Raw genomic sequence first — 20,702 nt, 5'->3', positions numbered from 1 at the left:
GAAATATTGCTCCCTGTTGATTCCTTTTATGACCACTTTATCCTCATTCACCTCTAGCCAACACAAAATCAATCTTCCTCAATGATTTAATGAATTCCGTGACTCATCAAATGAGAAAACCATATGGAAACCCAATACACACCTATTTGTCAAAGAGGACTGATAGTGAAAATCTTGTAGTATTACATCCATGGTCTAATGAATGCGCTCCATTTTCATTTAATATTTAATGAACAAGGATTCATAACATCATTCTGGGCTTCAATTCAATAAGTACACCTCCCTCATCTTTATCCATTTTCCTTGAAGTGCCATGCTCTAATTCTCTGTGGGGGATTGGACTCTTCACCTATATCCTTGCCTTCACAATAATGAGGCTATTTCTCTGACTCTGAACTTTGAGCGTGACCATTTGATTCACACTGGTTAATAATATATGGACAAAGGTGAGTGTGCTAATTCTAATTCTAATTCTAATTCTAATTCCAAGCATTAAGCCTTATGAGCTTCTATTTTTTTCTCTTACTCTTTGCTATCATCACGAGAAGGATACTTCTAGCTAGTCTGCTGGTCCCAGGAGGAGAATGAGAGTAAAGCTTTCTTAAATGAACAGCCTCCACCTGGCTGACCTTAGATTAGGCCACCCCCAGCAAAGTGGCAAATAAATGCTAAGTACTCTATACCTCTGAGATTTTGTGCTTGTTACACAGCTATAGATAAGCAGTATGTCCTTCCTTTCTTTTTTTTTTAACTAATTTTTACTAGAGTACAGTTGATTTTCAATGTTGTGTTAGTTTCTGCTGTACAACCAAGTTCATCAGTTATACATACAAATATATCCACTCTGTTTTAGGTTCTATTCTCATTTAGGTCATTAGAGATTGAGTAGAGATCCTTATGCTATACAGTAGGTGTGTACTTGTTTTTGGTGTTACTTCATAAAGAAGCTGTCACTTTTTTTTTCTGTAGTCTCTCAGTTTAGGAAATTTTAAATTGCTATTTCTCAAGTTAGCTTGAAAATCATCTTTCCTCATTTTGAACTTATCGATGCTTCATCTACTCCCAGACTTGAATGCAGTTTATTGATTATTTTTACATTTAGTAAAAGTATCATTTATATCCTTCTGGTTATTGAAATAGGCTGATGCTTTGTTCTAATGTGGTAGGTGTCCTCGTTTGTATAAAACCCACATCACAAGAGGCTTTAACATACCTCCTATATCCGGTCGAAGCTTATTATCATATCCTTCCAGGAGATTGTTTAGGATGACTGTGACATCACCCTCTGGAACTTTTGGAGTCAAGACCCATGTTTTGTTAGAAGCATAATCTTCATAGTCATCATCAGACTTTTGTCTAGTGAGGCTAAGAAAAAAAAAATATATATTGATCAAGAATCACATAGACTCCATCCAAGTTGACTTTTAGTCACAGACCATTGGTGGAAAATGATAAACAAAGTAGGGTGGAGGGAATGTGTTACAATGGACTGCAGGGAAATTCTCAGCTGAGGTTTAGTCTAGCTAATTAAACTTCACAGACATAGATTAAAGTCTATTCAAGTGTACTCATTGGCTTTCCAGAATGCTCTGTCCTCCCATCTATAAATAGAACATGCTTTACCAGTTATCTTTGCCTTGTCCTTAGTTGATGTTCTTCCTGCCCACCTGCCCAACTTCACAAAGCACTTATTAAGAAACAAATCACAAGAATTTTGCTGAAAGCAATGCTTAAATGATCATAATCTAGTCTAGGCGGTTCAGGCATAATGTCGACTTCTTTCTCCTTGGAGAAGTTAACTTGTTCAACCTATTAATGAAAGTCAGAGGCTGATAATTAGATTCACTCCCACAAACCACCAGACAAATATCTTCCTCCTCAGTTGGACTACTAAGGAGAGCGTCAGTCTTGCTGTGTTTTCTTCCTCCCGGGTGTGTGTATGTGTACTTTCCTTCCCTCCCTTGCACTGAAAGCAAGGGTGGTTCATTTATCCTTGATTGCTAAGAACCTGGTACTATGAAGAAAGACATAGCTGTAGACTTTAAAACACTCTTTATTATAGTAAAAGTTCCTAAGCTGGAAATTCATACTAATGGTTAATGTACTATTTATATAATCATAGAAATCAAATTATTTATTTTGAAATATCAAAAAGTGACATAATATTCTGTGATTCAGTTTTCTATGCCAAAACCTGTCAGAAAACCCACAACTAAACCGAAGCTAAGGCTGATTTTGGAAGGATATTGAAATTCCTATAGTTTGTCTCCTCCCTGCCCCAAACTCCATGCCCCCGCCCCTGGCACACACATACACATAAGATGATCATAGTTTCCAGACCTAGTGGGAGTGCAAACCTTGCCATTTTCATCAATACTCAGTAAATATTGGTTACTTTTGATGTTTATGGTGAAATTAAAAATTACAATATACTTTCTCATACCGATCCTCATCTTCAGTTTATTTGCTTAAAGATATGGTAAGAATGAATCTTGTCAGACATCAAATCACTGTCACATTACCCTGAATATACATCATATTCTCAAACCATGTATTATACTCAATTGATATATATATATATAGATATATATTTGTATGTATAGACAGATAGATGACTAAAGATGGTAAGTGAAAGCTGATTTTGTGATTAATTTGGTTTGAGAATGAGGATGGGAGATGAAGTTTTAAAAGTAATCACTGGCATGGATCAACTTAGTAAGTAAGTAATCTTTTTATCCCTTCAAAGCTTTACAATAGGAAATATAAAAACTGAGTCACACACTCTCATGAAACCGAACATAGACAATCTTAAATCTTGCACTTCAATTAGCATAAGAACTTAAACAAAATTTGAATTTCATAGATCACCCACAGAGGGTATGTGTGAGGGGCTGGACGAAGCTTCAGCAGCACTCAAAACTACTTCAGTGCAGGCAGAGAGGAAATTTTCTGCTAGGAAAATTCCTCTTAAGCCTCAATTCTTCATTTCTCTAGAGCACTGATGAACCCTGTGTAATAGAGTTCTAATCCTATGACCTGAATCTTACTAGTTAAAGAAGAAAAAAAAGTTATCTGATAGAGAAAATTTCAAATCCCTCTCATAACTCATTGAGAAAAGAATGTAGTTGACCCACTGGATGTTGGATGTCATCATTATGAAATTTTATCTCTGTTTAATTTGTTCAGGGAAAGTGCATTTTCAAAAGAATCTCAACCTCTTGCTTCCTTTCTCCTGAAGCTTCTCTCTCTCCCTCCCTCTTTCCTCTCTGAAAAAAATGTACCCTATCAAAGTTTCTTAAAGGAAAGGAAATATATATTAAATAGCTATGTTTATTCACAGTACTTACTCATACTAGCAAATAAATAATCCAAGTATGATGGTGCCATGTTACCTTTATTACTATTTTCTGGAAAAACAGGAGGAAAAATACATGAAGTGAAAAGAAAAGGGATACTTCTTTAAAGGAACACTACTTTCTAGAATTTCACCTAGTAATTCTCTTGGAGTCATCATCTGTTGGATGCCAAAACAGTAATCACATAGATTATCTCATGTAAAAGTGTCAGTGACAGATTTGGTCATACTTTAGGATGCCTACTTAGCCACAAAGAGGTAAAATGGAGTAGAGAAATTAACAGCATATACTCAGGAGTTAGAAAGTACCAGTTTTGACTTCTGGCTTCATATCTTCCCTGTCACTTACTCTTTTATGACCTTGGGCAAATGATTTAATCTTGCTAAGCTTCACAAAGTTCTCATATTTAAAATAGAGTTAATACTAGTATTCTATCACATTTTTTGGGCAAGATAATGCTTGCTTCCCTGGTGGCTCGGACAGTAAAGAATCAGCCTGCATTGCAGGAGACCCAGGTTCAATCCCTGGGTTGGGAAGATCCCCTGGAGAAGGAAATGGTAACCCACTCCAGCATTCTTGCCTAGAGAATCCCATGGACAGAGGAGCCTGGTGGGCTACAGTCCATGGGGTCTCAAAGAGTTGGATATGACTGAGTGACTAACACTTTCAAGGTAATGCTTATTAAGTGCTCAGCACAGTACCTGGCACATAGCCCTGAAAGTAGATTTATATACAAAATTTCAACCTCATAACTAAAACCTGAATCTTCAGACACTGCTTCCAGGCTTTGATCTAATATGGGCTGAGAAGAACTGAAAACAGATGTTATCCAGGAAGAAAAATAATGGACCCCTACATTATAAATAAATGAAGTTTTTATTCTTTAGTGTGTTCCCAGCTGAGGTCTAAATTAATGGGGCTGATGAATAATCTGGGATTGTTTCCAGATTTGTTAAAAAAAAAAAAAAAAAAGAAAAAAGAACCTCTCTCATTCAAAATTGGCTGTTTCTCCAGAATTCTCTGGAGTTAAGGCCTCCTCACTTATAGATGGGAGCTCTAGTAATAATGACAATTAGATAAGGCATTCTGTGGAACTGTGAACTCCGTGAAAAAGCCTGGGCAGAAATAGGTTGATAATGATGCAAGAAAACTGATTAACAGTTGTGTACGCTGAGAACAAACTTGAACTTCTAGCTAAAGGCACCTACCTAAATGTAATGGCCTATGGAAGTGATTATTTCTTCTTGTACCCTTTATAAACTGAATATAATCTTGCAGAGGAAAAGGACTGAAATGAACATTACTCTTAACTTGCCATAATGAAAAACATTTTTTTTTGGTAGTCTGAGTGATAAGTCCTAAAAAACAGTGCCAGGAAAAGTTGTGAAGTTTTCATCTTTGAAAACTTAAAAAAAAAAAAAAAACCTGTTAGAAAGCCATCCAACCAAGAGCCTTGGACCAACAGCATGAGAATTTCCTGGGAAATCTCTAGAGATGTAGAACCCTGGGCCAACCTGGACTCCTGAATCAGAATCTTTATTTTAACAGGATCTTCAAATGGTTCACATGCATATTAAAAGTTGAGAATCTCAGTCACAGAGTGAACCAGGGGTGCTTACCCTTGTGTGTTTGTGTGTGTGTGTATGTGTGTGTGTGTGTGTGTGGTGTGTTGAGGTAGGCCCTTTAAAAAAGCACAGATTTCCAACTTTCTACTTTAGATTTTCTGACTGAAATTCTCTGGTATAAATTAGAATATTACTTTTAATTTTCATCTTTACAGTTACATGCATGATTTGAGTGTAATGAGTTATTTATAATGAGAAAAATCAATTTAAGAAAAAAGTGACAAAAAAATAGATAGTGAAGAGATGAGAGGTTGCTCTCAATTAGACAGTAGATCTTAAATATCTGAATGTTGGTACATATTTTGGATACTTGACACTGTGAAGATAATCATGAAGTTTATACACTTTTACATTTTAATCCAAGTATTTCATATTTTCACAGATTCAATAAAGCTCTCAGTTTTGTAGGAAGAAAAATCTAGTCATTGTACTTTCTTGGAGAAGGCGATGGCACCCCACTCCAGTACTCTTGCCTGGAAAATCCCATGGACGGAGGAGCTTGGAAGGCTGTAGTCCATGGGGTCGCTAAGAGTCGGACACAGCTGAGCGACTTCACTTTCACTTTTCACCTTCCTGCATTGGAGAAGGAAATGGCAACCCACTCCATTGTTCTTGCCTTGAGACTCCCAGGGACGGGGGAGCCTGATGGGCTGCCGTCTATGGGGTCACACAGAGTCGGACACAACTGAAGCGACTTAGCAGCAGCAGCAGGGCAGTATAACAGCACACACTTGGATGAGAAACAATAAAAACATTTGTTTTCTCACTTCGGTATATTCACATCCATTGGTATTTGGCATCATAAATACAGGATATATATATATATATATTTCTTTCTCTGCCTAAAATCTCTTCTTTCCACCTCCCAAAGTGCTATTGATCATGGCTTATTCCTTATAAGCTTTCAATTTTCAACATAAAAACCACCTTCTCAGCATCAGTAGAGGTCATTCCTCACTGTTTTCTCTGCCTCTGTTGCCCACCTGATCCTTCATATCTTCTCATCAGTCCCTCAGCTGCTTCATAGCATTTGTTACAATGTGCATTTACCGATTCACATACTGTCTGTTTCCAAACTACAAATTCCATGAGTGCATATGAAATTTACAAGTAAAATTTATGAAAAGAATCATTTTCTTCTGACTAATTTTCCTAAGATAAATAATACCAACAATGGCTATTGTTATGTATTCACCATGTTCTACACATAAACTTTAAGGACTTCATAAATATTCTCCCACTTTTACCTTTAAAACCCTGATACTCCTATAAATATCTCCAGTTTACAGATGAAGAAAAACAGTGATATTTGCCAATAGTCGTTTAGTTTGCCAAAACCAAAATGTTTAACCATTATGCTGCAAGGGTTTGAGAAAGGAAATGGGGCCAAAGAATCTGCGATTTTACACTTATCAGAAAGTAAGATCATCTAAAACAAACGGTTGCTCAAGCTCATTTTCCCTTAGGACCATAAATTCATTTATGCCTGAGTTCAATAAGAGTATGGCATCTTCAGCACAAAGTTAATAACATTCAAATTTCATAAACTTGCCATTGCAGATACCAATGATTTGATCTTCTCACACTGAGGAATAAAAGCAGAGCTCGTAATTTAACTTAATGGATGTGATCAACTTACTCTCTAGGTTCTTTCATGACTTGGAAAGCAGTGCATGCTGCAGTGGTAAGGCATAAGTTTATTTCAAAGACCGCCCTCTAGCTACTGCAAAAGGTGGACTTAGGTATAAAGTGTAGGAGCAGCTATGCTAGGTAAGCATATATCCCAGGGGGTGGAGGGGACTTAGAATCTGATCATAGGAGGAGGAGACTTCATTCCATATATCCCTGGAGGATGAGGGATTCTTGAGCAACACTGTGGTTTCGTGAGAAGGAGACCTGGGGCACAAGCTGCTCTTTCATGTGTGGCCTTTAGTGGCCAGTGGAATTCTGTATCTCCTAGGGAGGACATGTAAGAACCTGTGCTTATGCACAGGGTGCTCTAGGCATAGCTGTGTACATGAATGTATACATGCACAGAGGCTAGAGTAGGAGTAGGGGTATGTCTAAGGATCAATTCTGATGAATTGTTCTACTTACAGTGATGCCCCATTAGCTCATACCACGCTCAATTTTTTGATAATTAGGTCAGACGGAGGAGCCTGGTAGGCTGCAGTCCATGGGATCGCTAAGAGTCAGGCACAACTGAGCGACTTCACTTTCACTTTTCACTTTCCTGCGTTGGAGAAGGAAATGGCAACCCACTCCAGTATTCTTGCCTGGAGAATCCCAGGGACAGGGGAGCCTGGTGGGCTGCTGTCTATGGGGTCACACAGAGTCGGACAGGACTGAAGCGACTTAGCAGCAGCAGCAGCTGTTGGTAAATGCGTTTATTTGACTAAGTCAACTATCAAGATGTATATATTCCAATGTACAAAATGCAAACTGTTTATTAACAATTGTTGAAGACCTATATCAAATAAATGACTGAGGGATTTTATTAGCAAAGATGAATTTTATTGCAAGTATCAGAATATTTGGGCTTCCCAGGTGACTCAGTGGTAAAGAATCCATCTGCCAAGCTGGAGATGCAGGCTCAGTCCCTGGGCCAGGGAGATCCCTAGGAGAAGGAAATGGCAACCCACTCCGGTAGTCTTGTCTGGGAAATTTAATGGAGAGAAGAGCCTGATGGGCTACAGTCCACGGGGCCACAAAGAGTTGTAAACCACTTAGTGACTAAACAGCAAACAGCATCAGAATATTCAGATTAAATTGGGAGGGATATATAATTTTAAACCTAGTGTAGTATAAGCTTCCTGGTGCTTCAATTCAGCTTCTCATCTATGCATTTAACAACTTGGATTCTTTCTATCTTGTCCTTCTGTCCTCCATGGTATCAGCTTCAACCCAAAGATGGCATAATTGTATGATCAGAACTGAAATGAAACTTGCTCAGTCATGTCCAACTCTTTGTGACCCCATGGACTATACAGTTCATGAAATTCTCCAGGCCAGAATACTGGAGTGGGTAGCTGCTCCCTTCTCCAGGGGATCTTCCCAACCCAGGGATCGAACCCAGGTCTCCTGCATTGCAGGCGGATTCTTTACCAGCTGAGCCACAAGGAAAGCCTGTATGATCAGAAGATGCTAACAAAAACTTCCCTCTATGCTTCCTTATTTACATCCATGAAAAGAGATAAACTCTTCTAGATATTTAGTTTTCTAAAAGTCCCCAGAAGTTCTCATTTTGTGAATCACTAGCCTGAATACATATGAATTCATACATAAGAAACCAAATCTATGGCTAAAGGATGGGACTATGTTCATTATTTTGGTGTAATTATATATCCTACCACTAGTATCAAAGATGAAATCATCATCCCCAACGACATATGGACTTCAGAAACCAAATGAAAATAGGGATATTTAAGATAAGGACAGAAAACGTGGAGAAGACAACCATAGCACTCACTAGGAACAGAAGGTGTAAACAGGAAAAAAAAAAAAGTCCATGTCAGGTCATATTCTAGGCTTATTATTAAAGTTCATTTCCTTTGGGCTAGCCCCCTCACTGTGATTTGCTGTTGCCGCTGTTGTTTATTTGTTAAATTAAAGTGAGAGAATATGGACCAGCTAGGACTCACGCACAGCTGAAAGGAAAACAATTTGGCATGATCTGCTAATGATGAACATGTATGTATCCTATTGCCCAGAAAGTGTATTACTAGATTTAATCCAGAAAGAAATGCATAATGTACCTGGTACAAGACATGGATAAGAATGTTCATAGTTGCATTATTGATGAGAGAAATTCATATAACATAAATAAATAGTAGAATGCACAAATAAAATATGGCATATTTACATAGTGAAGTGTTATTCAATGCAAATGAGTGAACTACTGCTATGTGCAGTACAACAAATCTGAAAAATTGAGTAGTCTCACAAGCACACCAGAACCCTAACTCTCTGCGGAGCAACCATAGCTGAACAAGACTGGAAACTAACAGGGTGCTTTTCAGGTCTACTACGTCCTTCTACTTTTCTGTATGTTCATCCTCTTAATTTTTGAGGGCCTTATATTGAAACTCCAACTACAAATTTTAACTTATCTATTTAAAAAATAAGTACTATTGTGGAACTATCTGTAACTTTGTTCTGTATCTTCCAAGTCTCGTGTAAATGTATTATTATACTATCATAATTTTAAAAATAAAAAAGACAGAAAAAGAAGACTAGATCCTACCAGAAAAGATCTTCTCCAACTAAAGATATAAAGAAAGAACCACAATGAGATAGGCAGGAGGGGTGGATTCACAATATAATCAAATCCACAAAGTGGAAAATAATTGTATTGGAGAGATTCTTCTACAGGAGTGAGAGTTATGAGCCCCAAGTCAGGTTCCACAAGCCGGTGTTCTGGTGGATGGAAGACAAGCCCAACAGAGCGTGTGGCTTTGAAGGCCAGCAGGGCTTAATTGCAGGAGCCTCACAGGGCTTCCCTGGTGGCTCAGATGGTAAAGCGTCTGCCTGCAATGCGGGGGACCAGGGTTTGATCCCTGGGTCAGGAAGGGCCCCTGGAGAAGGAACTGGCAACCCATTCTAGTATTCTTGCCTGGAAAATTCCATGGACTGAGGAGCCTGGTAGGCTACAGTCCATGGGGTCTCAAAGAGTCGGACACGACTGAGTGACTTCACTTCACTTCACTTTACAGGACTAAGGAAAACAAGAGTTCACTCTAACGGAACACACAAAAACCTCATGCACACTGGAACCCAAGGGCAAGATCAGTAATTTGTTAGGAGCATGGGCCAGACCTAACCTGGTCTTGGAAAGTCTCCTGGTGTGAGCTATGGCTCACTTTGGGGACATAGAGGCTGGCATCAGATGTATTGCAGAAACACAGCAGCTGCCATATCAGCTCATTGGTACGAAGATCTGGCCCTACCCAGAAGCCTATGTATGGGTGCCAGTCCTGGGATGCCCCAGGCCAGACAACTAACAGGGCAGGAACACGGCCCCAACCCATCAGCAGACAGGCTGCCTAAGGTCTAAATAGCCCAGCAGCATCTGAACAAAGCTGGGCCTGGCAACCAACCAGACTCGGGACCAACTAAGCCTACCAGACCATCCACATAGTCAGATGCCACAGCAGAAGGACCCAAGCAGACCTCTTAGGGGAAACTCCTAAAGTGTATAGCTTGGGTGACCAGGGGGGACTGCTCTGCTGGGACTCATAGGATTTCTCCATGGTCAAGAAACTGAACTATTCTACCACAGACATAAAAATAAAAACAGCAGCTTAGACAAAATGAAGCAACAGATGAAGGAACAGGATAAAACCCCAGAAAAACTAAGTGAAATGGAGACAGCCATTCTACTGGAGAAAGAGTAAAGAAAAATGATCTAAAGATGATCAAAGAATTCAGAAGAGGAATGGACACAGAGAGTGGGAATTTACAAGTTTTTAACAAAGAGAAAACATGAAGAAAAACTAAAGAGATGAAGACTACAATAACTAAAATGAAAAATACACTAGAAGGATAAACAATATTCTCACGTTCTTGCTTGTGTACTCTTTGCCACAAATAGGAAGCCATCTTCAAAACCTGAATTATTTGGACAAAGCTCATCCTGTACACTGTACACCAATGCAGAATTTTTAGAAGGCAGTTAGCTGAAATGGAACTCGACGTATGTTGCTCTTATGCAGTAAAAATTTTTCTACACGGTGGCAGAGCTTAGACACTCTACTTGCACTGTTACTGGACTGTGACCACATGGTGACAAATGAGGCCAGTGCAACTTTGGGGGCCACTCTCCCTCGCTCTAGAAACACACGGGAAGTTTGCCTTCCTTGCTATTTTCCGACTACTGACATCCAAGACCAATTTTAACCACAGAAGATAGCAAACTATTAAGTTAATATCAGAGAGGAATATAATTATTTACCCTCAAAAAATAGTTCAAGAAGGAAATACTCTGAATTTCTTCATTTATGTGATGACTGTCATTCACCAGGAATGTGAAATGCCCAGCCTACACTGAATGTCTGATACTAAGATCCCCTGGAGGAGGGCATGGCAACCCACTCCAGTGTTCTTGCCTGGAGAATTCCATGGGCAGAGGAGCCTGGTGGGCTACAGACCAATTGTTCTTACTCTGGCAGCATGTTAAAATTACCCAGAGGGCTTAAAAAAATAACAGTGCTGAAAGCTTACTGCTTAAGATACTAATTTAATTAGACTAGGATGAGATGGCAGCAATGGTATTCACTAACTCTAAGGTGCAGCCTGGATGAGGAGCTACTGCAAGCGTATGACAGAGCTACTTGGACTTCCTTTTCTGAATAAACAGCATGGTGGTAACTGCTCTCAAGCAAGTAAAATAAATGTCACTTACTACGGTGTTTCAAGGTATACTGAAAATTCAAATTAGCATCATTTTGAATCAAGATCCTATGTCTATTAAGATCACTTTACATTAGTGTTTGCAAAAGTCTGAGACACTCGCTGCTAGTACCCAAAGCAATTTTAAGTTTCATAGACGCACAGCGTTAAATGATACTGAAATCTATAATTAGAAAGTTTTCCTCATTTCAGTTTTCTACTAGCTCATCCAATCATATTAAAGATAAGTCTCAGTTTATCTGTAATGTGTCTTTATCCACATTCTGCAATTTGCTAACCTACTTTCTCAAGAGGAGTACCAGCAAGCTTTACACCTCTGGTAGACAAGAATGTATAATGAAAACTTGATAACATTGTTGTGGCTTCACTGTATTTACTTTATGGTTTTCTTCTATTATGAAAAATGAAACTCATTTTCTGGGTTTAATTACTTTTGTTAAGTTTATTAAATAAACTAGGTAGATTTAAGGGCTCCCTGATGGCTTGGGATTCCCTAGCGGCTCATATGGTAAAGCATCTACCTGCAATGCGGGAGACATGGGTTTGATTCCTGCTTTGGGAAGATCCCCTAGAGGAGGGCATGGCAACCCACTCCAGTGTTCTTGCCTGGAGAATTCCATGGACAGAGGAGCCTGGTGGGCTACAGTCCATGGGGTTGCAAGAGGAGGACATGAATTAGTGACTAAGGACAAGCACAAGGTAGATTTAAAAGACACTGGTTTATAAAAAATAGTCAGTAAAAACATAGCCTAGTGTCACTGAAATGTGGCAAGAGTCATGAAGGTGGTGGGATTTGGGAAATAATGCCTTGTGAATTTAGATTTCTCTATCCTTCCGTTAATCAGCCTGTATTTGAGGATCTTTTGTGCAAAGTACCATTGCAGATGGAAAGATGTGCAAAGCACAATGCTGATATCAAAACACATCTCATCTATTTTGGGAGACAAATACCTGAACAGCTAGAAAAAAAAATGCAACACTTAAATCACAGTGCAAGGCAATAACAGAAACATTGTCACATGGTAGAATGTGACTGATCTCTGTCTACCAGCACCTCCAATTTGATATGAAGGTTATTTATATCAACATGCCTCTGTCATCAGTCCCACATCTCCCTTTCTATGGTAAGAGTAATATTTTTCTCTAGATATAAAACATTTGGGGGAACTGACAAAACATCTATTTCTGTTTTATTGACTATACCAAAGCCTTTGACTGTTGATCCCAATAAACTGTGGAAAATTCTGAAAGAGATGGGAATATCAGACCACCTGACCTGCCTCTTGAGAAACCTGTATGCAGGTCAGGAAGCAACAGTTAGAACTGGACATGGAACAACAGACTGGTTCCAAATAGGAAAAGGAGTACGTCAAGGCTGTATATCGTCACCCTGCTTATTTAATTTATATGCAGAGTACATCATGAGAAATGCTGGGCTGGAAGAAACACAAGCTGGAATCAAGATTGCTGGGAGAAATATCAATAACCTCAGATATGCAGATGACACCACCCTATGGCAGAAAGTGAAGAAGAACTAAAGTGCCTCTTGATGAGAGTGAAAGAGGAGAGTGAAAAAGTTGGCTTGAAGCTCAACATTCAGAAAACAAAGATCACAGCACCTAGTCCCATCACTTCATAGCAAATAGACAGAGAAACAGTGGAAACAGTGGCAGACTTTATTTTTGGGGGCTCCAAAATCACTGCAGATGGTGACTGCAGCCATGAAATAAAAAGACAGTTAACTCTTTGGAAGAAGAGTTATGACCAACCTAGACAGCATATTCAAAAGCAGAGACATTACTTTGCCAACAAAAGTCCGTCTAGTCAAGGCTATGGTTTTTCCAGTGGTCATGTATGGATGTGAGAATTGGATTATAAAGGAAGCTGATACAATGTTGTAACATAATTAGCCTCCAATTAAAATAAATACATTTATATAAAAAAAAAAGAAAGCTGAGCACCGAGGAATTGATGCTTTTGAACTGTGGTGTTGGAGAATACTCTTGAGAGTCCCTTGCACTGCAAGGAGGTCCACCCAGTCCATCCTAAAGGAGATCAGTCCTGGGTGTTCATTGGAAGGATTGATGTTGAAGCTGAAACTCCAATACTTTGGCCACCTGATGCAAAGAGCTGACTCATTTGAAAAGATCCTGATGCTGTGAAAGTTGAAGGAGAGAGCAGGAGAAAGGATGAGATGGTTGAATGGCATCACCAACTCAATGGACATGAATTTGAGTAAACTCTGGGAGTTGGTAAGGGACAGGGAGGCCTGGCGTGCTGCCGTCCATGGGGTTGCAAAGAGTTGGCCACGACTGAGTGACTGAACTGAACTGATAAACTTTTGCTTCCTCTTCTAGCAAAATAGAAGGTAATAAACATGAACTTTCAAAGTTGTCCTCTTACTTACAAGGGGGCAACAGGTGGATAGAAGAACTAATGTGTATTTTCTCATGGTCCCAGAACAAGAGGTCAAACAGTTCCAAAATAGTATACAGGTCCTGGAGAACCAGTTTATAAAAACAAAGCCTGGGTATGCATCCATTATCAACATGTATTCAGATATGTATTCAAATATACTTTAGATGTATGGACAATTTATATTGTTATAGTTTGTGTTATTCTGTCATAGCAAGAAATGAAATATTATCCTCGTTTTGTTAATATACAGATGTTTGGAACTAGGAGCAAATTTGTTTAGGGGACTGACTGAATTTTCATTTTTATATGGAAATTTTACCAATATGTATACATCCTAGTGACCACGAGTCTGGGAATTTTTCTTTAGAGAAAGAAATTTTTTTTTTCTTTTCTAAAATTGTGCTATAATCTTTTAAGTTCAATTCATGCAAATTTGCACTTTGTTCCTGTGGTGTGACCACTTTTAGAAGACTATTCTTAAGTTTTCATTATTTGGCTCTCCCTAGATAAAAATCAGTGTGTTATCAATCACTTAAAAAAGTTAATCAAGTTTTAGGTTTCAGTTTTGTTGCTAGCAGTTTTCTTCCTCCCCTTCCCTCTCCCTTCATTACATGAATAGTCCATCTTATCTCTACTCTACATCAAGTAAATTTACATAATTAAGAATTATGAATACTCCAGAAGTTGTATATTTATTCACTCATTTGTTATTATTCACAGACAGCGTCTATGAGCTGAACACTATTCTCAGCACTTGGAAATATTACTTTTTTGCCTATGAAAATATAGTAGATGTTGTTTTAAAAAGTTCCATGCTGGCAGTAAACATAGAAAGTCCAAAATTACTTTTGTTCTTAGAAATCTGGAACAGTGTAAAAGAAATTCCCAGTGGAATCTGAAATATCACAGCTTCACCCAAAGCTTAAAGGTGTTTTAAATCAGCATGCAGGCTTTATAGAGAAACTAAAAGTTTATATGATAGAAAAAAGGTCAATTTGTGTCACTTATATTTTTACAAATTTAGGTCCTTGTCACGCAATAGGTTGACTGCTTTATGACTGTCGTTATAGGATAATGAATTCATATTTCAAAGAATATGTCTTAAGGGAATAACTTACTGTCTTTTCTCAGTAGTGAATTTTTACCTTTTTCAAGACATTGCAAACATGTTGCACACATTAAAAGAGGAGCTCTCACAGAATCCATGCTTCTCCCTGCATTGGCCCTATCATCATTCTATCCAGTCTTTCCAATATCCTCAGGTACATGGTCACAAGTAGAATCAAAGCAGATCATATAACCATTAAGAAATGTATCAATTCAATCAAGAATGTATTCTCAAGTCAAATAAAGGGAAACACTATTTTGTCTGGAAAACTTGATATGATCATATTTATGTAAGCATTTCTGAAAAAAAATTATCACATAAATATAAAATACATTATTCTAGAATGTAAGTTTTCAATTCTCCCATGCAAATCAGAGTGAGGTTGTTCAGTAATGCTAGCTATATGCTTAATCTTACACAAAATTGCCAAATTGTTCCCTGTTTTTAATTCTCCCCAGTAACGTATGAGAGTTCCACTTGGTCCATGTACTTACCAACCCCTGGTCTTGTCAGTATTGTTTTTGTTTTACCCATTCTGGTCGGTGTGTAGTGTTACCACATTGTGGTCTTAGCTTGCATTTATCTCAAGGTAATGTGGGACTTCTTTTCATGTGCTTACTGACACCACAGTAACTGAGCTGACTCTCAGAGGCAGTATGCTGAATCTACACATATGACATTCCTGAAAAGAAAAACTAGAGTGATGAAGTAGTAGTTGTTTCCAGGAGTTAAGAGTGGGGGAAGGATGTGGCTACAAAGGGTTATAGGAGGAACTTTTTTGTCTGATGGTAGAACTGTTCAGCAGCCTGATTTGGGATACTGAATTATAAGAATTTACATGTGTGTTAAAATTCATACAACTGTACACCGATACACGTCATTTTGCTGTCTGTATGTTAACTTAAAAATAAAACTATTATGCTGTAAAGTAAATCACTGAATTTTTCAAAATATTCTTTGACATGAGACTTTTGTGAAATTTCCTAAAGTGTGAGGTAAGTGAGCCTAAGCACTAAAAAATCCCCTGGGGAAAAGGAAACTTTTTATTAATAAAATGGTAGCTTTTCTGTTTTCTTATTTGATGTGTAGATTTTTGTATATCTTTCAAGCTCTAAGAAGTATTACCTTCTGTGGTTCTATTTTATGTAGATAAAGTTCAATAATATATCTTATGGATAGGAATAAGTGTACATTTGTTAATGTTCCCTGTGAGAATCTGTTAAAATTTAAAAATCATTCAGGCCAATAACTGCTCCCCAGAAAACCTATTAATTTGGAATTAAACTATCTTTTCCACTTTTTAGATGCAAAACATTTATCTTTATAAAAATACATGTTTAAAGACACAAGCTAAATATAGTGCAATCATTTGATACTGCCATAATTTTATGGCATTCATAATGATGCCAAAATAATGACCATATTTTAAGTAATTGATATAATAGCAGAATCAATCTTTTTTTTTTTCTGCTAAGATTTTGCAGCAAGATGTAGAGCAACACTATATATAATTCTAAGGAAGCTATAGGTAAACAGTTTAGTTAATTGCTAAGCAACTTAAAATTATGAGGCAAACTGCAACCCTCACCATTCCCCAAATCATAGAGACACACTTCTTCCATAAGAACAAAACTGATGGTATTATTATATGAAGTATTTTCCTGAATTTAAAATATTCGCTATGACCACAAGACTGTACCATACGAAGTAGCCTTCTGCCTCCCAAATCCTATATCCTGACCTCTTCATCCATGATCACTGTCCTCTAGACATGTGGGCTATTTTTTATTTCCTGACCCACACCAAATTTTTCCTCTATTCAAGGCCCTTGAACCCGCTGTTACCTACAATAAGAAAGGGCTTCTCTTCAATCTTTTCATGGCTCACTTTTTTTTAATATGCTTACAACCTCAACTTCTTATCTGTTACTCAGATAGGACTTTCCTGAGTTTTCTAATATAGATCGTTTCTTTTTTCATCACATCACACCTTTTAGTTATGCAACATTTATCACAATTTGAAAGTTGTTTATTTACTATCCGCCTGTTCCTAGATTGCGATGTCTAAGAGGATTATGAAGATGTCTGTTATTCCATTTTAATCTCCAATCCCTAGTACAGTGCCAAACAAGTATTAGGAATGCAATAACTATTTATAGCAAGAAGGCAGGAGGCAAGAAGGAGGAAATTTGTCTACTTTGCATTTATTTTCATTCTGCATTTAACACAGTGCTTGAGAGCTTGATTCTTTTTTACATTCATTATATTGAAAACTAATACATGTGTGGCTATATACACATGGGTGGTGGTTTTCCTGGTGCATACATATGAGAAAATTTAACTCTACACTTAAATTCTTAACAGTTCATTGAATCTAAATTACATCTGTATTTAGGAAAATAATTGTTAGGAAAAAAGTTTCTCTGCTGTATGGGGAATGAATCAGAAGGCAGCAAAACTGGCATCAGAAAGGTACATTAGATGGCTGATGCAGTAACCTAGGTGACAGATGGAGGTGAAGTTCACTCTGTTATCAGATCCATAAGGGACACACAAAAAAATGAGGAATCAGTCAAAAACTTGAATAGAAAAATATCAGCTCTCTCTTCTTTGCATATAGTTAAAGAAACTGTCTTCAGGAAGAAGGCCCATGTCTCAGCACATATTTCATTGCTATTGGGACTTGGTCCATGCATAATAGACATTTTATTATATATAATATTGATCTAAAATGAATGAACAATATTGTCATCCCAGAAACTTAGGGAGCTTTATCCAATTTTCTCATCTTATACAAATTAAGACAAGGGAATAGAGAATTACAGAATTTTTATCAAAAAACCCCTCTCCTGTACTTTCCCCAAGTTCAAAATTTAATAGGGGTGGAGAGGCTACTGGTGCCTCTTGGGATATCCCAGGAAATAAATAATGACCCTGTAGTAGTAGAAACAATAACAACAACATATAAGAGATGCTTACTATGTGTCATGTTCAATGTATTATGTCAATTACTAATCAAAATAAGAGGAATTATTATCTTCTTTGTTTTTATACAAAGAGACTAAGGATGAGTGAAGTGAAGTAAGTTTACTAATGGTCATCAAGTAGTGAATGTCAAGGGTAGAAATGTGAATACTAGGGAAGTGTAGGTCAATCGCTTATGCACTATACTGTAGCACTTGCTTTTTTGTTTTGGTCACCAGCCATGTATGCTGGACTTAGGTGCTATGGAAAAGATGAAAAGATTTTTTTTTAAGAAGATAAATTTCAGGGAAAGGGAAATGCCATTATTATTACTTAATTAAACAGTGATTCCAGTTCCCTGGTGGCTCAGAGGTTAAAGCGTCTGCCTCCAATGAAGGAGACTCAGGTTCGATCCCTGGGTCGGGAAGATCCCTTGGAGAAGGAAATGGCACCCCACTTCAGTACTCTTGCCTGGAGAATCCCATGGATGGAGGAGCCTGGAGGGCTACAGGCCACAGAGGCTGCAAAGAGTTGGACACGAATGAGCGACTTCACTTTCACTTTTCCAGTTCCAGTTCAGTCGCTCAGTTGTGTCTGACTCTTTGCAACCCCATGAAACAGTAATTACTGAACATTTATCAGAAGCAAGGCACTTCTCTAACAGTCTGGAGTATAGCAGATGATGAAACAGCATCTCTGTTCTCGTCCATCCTGGATTCTAGCTGAGTGAGATAGAAAGTAAAAAATTAAAACAATAAATCAGTAGGTGTCATATACAGAAATTTTCTAAGTACTGAAGACTGTAAATAATAAGGAAAGGTGAAACACAGAAGAGAACTGGAGTTCTGAATACAGGCTTGAGGGACATTTGCAATAGTGCCCTGAATGGTCAGTGTAGGCACTGAGAAGGCAATACTTGACCAAAGATGTGAAGAAGGTGAATAAAGTAGTGGATATCAGGAAGAAATGAATCAAACAGGGAACATAATACTAAATATACTTTCTTAAATACTAAAAAAAAAATGTCATCATAACAGAACTGAGAAAAAATGAGAAATGTTATGCTCTCATTTAACACAAATGTGATGGATTCCCAAGAAGAGGCAGAACTTGCTAGAGAAAGCCAAAACCAGTCCTGCATTCTTTTTCTTTTACCCAGTTTGGGACCATATAATGGAAGTTAAAAGATTCAATGAGAGAGCAGTTCTTATGGAATAAGGTTGTTGGCCTAAGTGCAGAAAGAGCTGCAGCAGTTTCATATTCCGTCCTCACAGTGACATATGTTCCACCTCTCCCTCAAGGCAAGTGAAAAGCAAAGTCAAGCAACTCAACTCATAGATGTCTACCATTTAGCGAAGACTAAGAGATAACTGCTGTCTCTACTCAAAACAGAAAACTTGCATTATTAACTTCTTAATGAGGTTTCAGCACAGGGCAGACAGAGAATTCTTAGCAAAATTTGGCCTGTGGTCTCTAAAAGTCTAAAGAAGATAGGCTGGTTTGAACAATCCCTATAGTGAATCTGAGTCAGAAAAACATCATTACTTTCAGAAGCTGACAAGTAATTTTTCAGAGTCTGTTTTCCATTCATTCATTCTTCCTGAGCTAAATAGATGCCAGAAAAATAGTCATGGTGGAATCATCTTGAAAAGACTGTTTATTTAGAGTTTATAATGCAACTCTAGTAAGAAAATGCTAGTAGAAAGTCAGAGTGGATGTATTTTTGGAGTGGAGTGAAGGACTGTCCTGAAACATCAAGTCCCTACAGCATGACCCATGTCAGGGAATAGTGCAATTCTCAAGGTTCCCAGGGGGAGGAAGGAGGAAGAGGGTTAGCTTCACAGAACCCATCCAACTCCCCCATGAAAGAATGACTCAGCACGTAGGCCTCTTTCACCCAGAAAGTACAGTAAGATCTTTCTGCAAATGTAACCGTCCTTCCTACCTCGACCCTAATCTTGAAAAAAGCCAAAAGCAGCATAATAAAAAGAGGCGGAGCCTTTAGAACATGATGTAATAGGTGGGCTGCAGAAATCTAAGTCAGGCCTGATGAGAGAACAGAAAAATAAAAAAGAAAAAATTAAAGTGAGTGAGAGATTGAAGGATCAATTTAGATGAATTTAATACCTGAAAATGAGATTACAAACTCTAAAATGAATGGAAAATTTTGACATTAGATATATATTGTCCAGATGTGGTATTGAATGGGGGAGGGGTAGATTCAACAGATGATGTTTAAAAAGAAAGATAGTTTCTAGACCATAGCTATGTAATTCCAGCATGTTCGATAAATCAGTTACAGAGAAATTCAACCATATTTTAAGCATCATTTCATAATAGAAGGCATACAGTGAAAGATGTTTAAACTTATAACATCTAAACATGACTGTATTTCTGTTACCATTCACTCTCCCTGTTATTAGGGGTGAACATCACCTATCACAATATATGAATATCAATTAAATATCTTACAGGTATAAAGCAAATGGTGGTTAGAGGGTTCAGGGACTTCCCTGAGATAATTTAGTTTACAAATCATACCATAAACAAAAATAAACTCAACATGGATTAAAGATCTGAATGTAAGGCTGGACACTATAAAACTCTTATAGGAAAACATAGGCAGAACATTCTGACATAAACTGCAGCAATATCTTTTTCAATCTATCTCCTAGAGTAATGAAGGAAAAAACAAAACAAAACAAATGGGACCTAATTAAACTCAAAAGCTTTTGCATAGCAAAAGAAACCATAAGCCAAACAAAAAGACAACCCATGGAATGGGAGAAAATATTTGCAAAGGATGAAACAGACAAGGGATTAA

General features: G+C 37.8%; 1 protein-coding gene across 3 annotated transcripts in view; it reads right to left on the bottom strand.

The window, feature by feature from the left end:
• Positions 1-20,702, bottom strand: part of GABRG2 (gamma-aminobutyric acid type A receptor subunit gamma2) — a 132,546-nt gene that overhangs the window by 99,862 nt on the left and 11,982 nt on the right. For 2 of the 3 annotated variants that reach the window (XM_068979552.1, XM_068979554.1), the window contains exon 2: positions 1,214-1,365. In XM_068979552.1, coding sequence (XP_068835653.1) covers positions 1,214-1,365 — 152 coding nt within the window. The remainder of the gene's footprint in view (positions 1-1,213; positions 1,366-20,702) is intronic. The other variant, XM_068979553.1, reaches the window with a different exon arrangement.

Source organism: Capricornis sumatraensis, chromosome 9 (assembly GCF_032405125.1).
Source record: "Capricornis sumatraensis isolate serow.1 chromosome 9, serow.2, whole genome shotgun sequence".
In the NCBI taxonomy this organism is placed as follows: domain Eukaryota; kingdom Metazoa; phylum Chordata; class Mammalia; order Artiodactyla; family Bovidae; genus Capricornis; species Capricornis sumatraensis.
The sequence above is the reverse complement of the archived record's forward strand: the minus strand, read 5'-3'. Positions and strand labels throughout refer to the sequence as shown.